Genomic DNA, 3,664 nt, shown 5'->3' on the forward strand with positions numbered 1-3,664 from the left:
TCAGATTCCTCTAATCAGCTAATTATTTCTTCTGTTCTGATCCTGTACATCAGCCAGCTCAGGTCCAAAGTCTGCAACATATTTTATCATCAAAAGCCTGCTCGTTGTGCATCACAGTATCAGAAATATGCTAGCAGTCAAAGCAACCTCTGAAACCTGAGAATACAATTCTGTTAGTTGTTCATTAACTTGTTCAACTTTTCCTGCCCACACCTTTTGGACTATATTAGTTGACTTATCCCATTTTGCCCGTACTTCTGGTTTGCATTGTTTTCCTTGTTTTTCTATTCTGTCAGTTTTAAAGCTTTGTCTCAATGGTGCTTGATGTCTACATTCTCCATGGAATCTGGTCCTCCTTTTCCCTATCTTCTTCTTAACTAGAGTGAGGTGCTCTTCAGCTGATTCATCCACGTAAGCTTTAATTCTTCTACCTTTTTAGAATTACCTTTCTCATTCATCTTCTTCATACTATTCCTGTCTATTATTTGACTATTCAGATAAGCATGAATGGTGAAAATGATCAGACAAGGTAAGCTGGGAGAAAGCAGTGTTCCAATATCCCAGGGCCTGCCACAAAGAAGAAGGAGTCAAGTTAGTCTCCAAAGCACCTGAGGGCAAGACAAGAAGCAATGGGTGGAAACTAATCAAGGAGAGAAGCAATCTAGAACTAAGGAGAAATTTCCTGACAATTAGAACAATTAATCAGTGGAACAACTTGTCTCCAGAAGTTGTAAATGCTCCAACACTTCAAGTTTTAAAGAAAATATTGGATAACATTTGTCTGAAGTGGTGTAGGGTTTCCTGCCTAAGCAGGGGGTTGGACTAGAAGACTTCCAAGGTCCCTTCCAACTCTGTTACTCTATTCAAAAGCAATGAATTCAATGTACCATGATTCCCAGTTACTAACCATGACTTCCCCGATATTTTTTTTAAAGCAGGATCCTATCTTAGTTGGGAGAGGAGCATTACAGGTAGTCCTCGTGTTACGATCACTGTTGGGAAAAATTGTGCTAAGTAAGACGGTTGTTAAGTGAGTCACACCTGATTTTACAATCATTTTTTGCCATAGTTGTTTAGCAAATCACTTATGGTAAGTTGTTTAGAGAATCACATGGTCAGTTAGCCAATCTGGCTTCCCCCAGACTTTGCTTGTGAGAAGACTGGGAAACTCACAAATGGCGATCACATGACTCCCAGACAAAATCTTGCCAGACTGAGGACTCTGCTATCTGTATCTAAAATATATTCTGTGAACTATTAAGGAGAGGCTGTCTTCACTGTCTTTACAAACATTTTTTAAAAATGGTAAAAGAGTCCCTGTAGATTTTGTTACGCTGGCTAGTCGTTGCCGACTGTAGGGGCGGTGCTCATCTCTGTTTCAAGGCCATTAAGCCAGTGCTGTCCAAAGACATTTCCGCGATCATATGGCCAGCATGACATTGCGGAGTGCTATTAGCTTCCTACTGAAAGTCACCCAGAAGTGGTACCTATTTATCTACTTGCATTTGCATGCCTTTAAACTGTCAATGATGGGAGTCTAGACAGAGAATGTCACACAATGGGTGCTTTAATAAGAGTACTGTACAGATAGTCCTCGCCTTATAACAGAGCATGTGATGCAATAGTTAGAATGCAGTACTGCAGGCTACTGCTGCTGATCACCGGCTGCCAGCAGTTTGGCTGCTTGGGACTCAACGGCTCAAGGTTGACTCAGTCTTCCATCCTTCCGAGGTGGGTAAAATGAGGACCAAGATTGTTGGAGGCAATATGCTGACTCTGTAAACCACTTAGAGAGGGCTGTAAAGCACTGCGAAGCGGTATATAAGTCCAAGTGCTATTGCTATTGCTAGTGACCGTTCAAAGTTATAATGACACTGAAAAAAGTGGCCGTTTTTCACACTTACAAACGTTGTGGCATCCTTATGGTCACATGATCAAAATTCACACGCTTGGCAACTGACTCACATTTATGATGATTGAAATGTTCTGGGGTCACCTTATCCAACCTAGTAAGTAAAGTCAATGGAGAAGCCAAACTCACTTAACGTGTGTTACAACTGCAATGATTCGCTTAACAACCACAATAAGAAAGTTTGCTAAATAGGACAAAGTTTACTTAACAACTGTTTCACTTAGCAACAGAAATTTTGGTCTTAATTGTGGTTATAGGTTGAGGGCTTCCTGTACTATAATATTGTGAAAAACTATACTTACCCTTATATTAGGAGTATTATGTCTAAAGGGAAATATCACAAGAGCAAAACAATAAAACCTTTGTATGCATTTTACTTTGGCATTAATCAACTTCTGTTTTTTATGTCAATATAAGTCCACCCTTAGATAGCTTGTAAAGTTCTGTTTGCAGGTAAAGTCATAAAACAAATACATGCCCAATCTTATTCTTATTGCAAAACAGAAACCTGATATTCTGTTGCTTCCTCTTTTACCAGCCATTCTGCTCTGAGACAGACACCAAACCCGTAAGGAGAAAAGAAAAGACAACGAACAGCTGAACAAATGGGGCTTATAAATTCTACACAACTGAAAATCAAAGGAGCCCAGATTATAATGCTTGGACTAGATTCATCTGGGAAATCCACTCTTCTATACAAGCTAAAATGTAATGAAGTCTTCCTAACGGAGCCAACGGTTGGTTTTAATGTAGAGATGATTAAAACATCAAAAGATATGACCTTAACAATATGGGATGTTGGAGGTCAGCAGAAAATGAGGACTGCTTGGGACAAGTATTTGGAAGACACAGATTGCTTGGTCTATGTTGTTGATAGCTCTGACAAGCGTCACTTGGAAGAATCAAAGAAAGAGCTGGAGTTTATTTTAAGACATGACAGTATTAAAAATGTACCTGTGGTTGTACTAGCAAACAAGCAGGATCTTCCTGGAGCTCTGAGTGCTGAAGAAATAACTCAGAGATTCAACATGAAGAAGCAGTGTCACAACCGAAACTGGTATGTACAGCCTTGTTGTGCACTTACAGGAGTCGGACTCTCAGAAGCATTTCAAAAAGTGACAAAATTTGCAAAATCTTGCATAAAATCTAAACAAGAGAGCTTTGCAATTTTCAAACAACTTTAAACGATCATTTCATAATCTGGATCATTAATTCATTGCTGAGGAAGAACATTAGCCTGTTCATTAACCATCAGATTTTGTAATATGTTTTCCTTATTTTTGATGAAAGTAAAATATTTGTGACAGAGTTTGGACCAATCTCTCATGTCTATTGGCCTTCAAAAATATTATGTTGCTCTAAGGAAAGAAATATAATTAAACCCTGAAGTATGAAACTGCAAAAAGAATAAAATCAGCCACAGTATAATTGATTATGGAAGTGTGTGTGTGTGTTTCTGTACATGTCATCTGTTTTGCATCTATCAATTGTGCAATAATTAATGTAACAGTTTTGAAGCTTCTGCAATAAGTAATTGGAAATCATTAGACAAAACCTTACTTGTCATTAGTATGCTATTAATATAAAATCAGATAAAATATAGATTTGCAGTTCTATCCTAAAGTTTATGAGAAAAGATAAAATATTCACTATAATATATAAATTGTAAAATATATTTTATTTTAATTAAATCAGGTAAAGTGCACAAAAAGGTATTTACTTTTTTATTTACTTATTTCTTTTACAGCTGCC

The 3,664-nt window shown here is 37.6% G+C and overlaps 1 protein-coding gene across 1 annotated transcript; it reads left to right on the top strand.

Annotated features, from left to right (window-relative positions):
• Positions 1-256: 256 nt before the first annotated feature.
• On the top strand, positions 257-3,340 carry ARL14 (ARF like GTPase 14). The gene is made up of 2 exons (XM_081955723.1): positions 257-411; positions 2,451-3,340. The coding sequence occupies exon 2, from the start codon at positions 2,518-2,520 to the stop codon at positions 3,094-3,096; it is 579 nt and encodes a 192-aa protein (XP_081811849.1). The 5' UTR covers positions 257-411; positions 2,451-2,517; the 3' UTR covers positions 3,097-3,340.
• The last annotated feature ends 324 nt before the right edge of the window (positions 3,341-3,664 follow it).

The sequence above is a fragment of the Natrix helvetica genome (assembly GCF_964273705.1).
Source record: "Natrix helvetica genome assembly, chromosome: 5".
Lineage (NCBI taxonomy): Eukaryota > Metazoa > Chordata > Lepidosauria > Squamata > Natricidae > Natrix > Natrix helvetica.

Excerpts from the sequence above, each read along its gene's own strand:
- ARL14 (XM_081955723.1), top strand. The coding sequence starts at position 2,518 with ATGGGGCTTATAAATTCTACACAACTGAAAATCAAAGGAGCCCAGATT.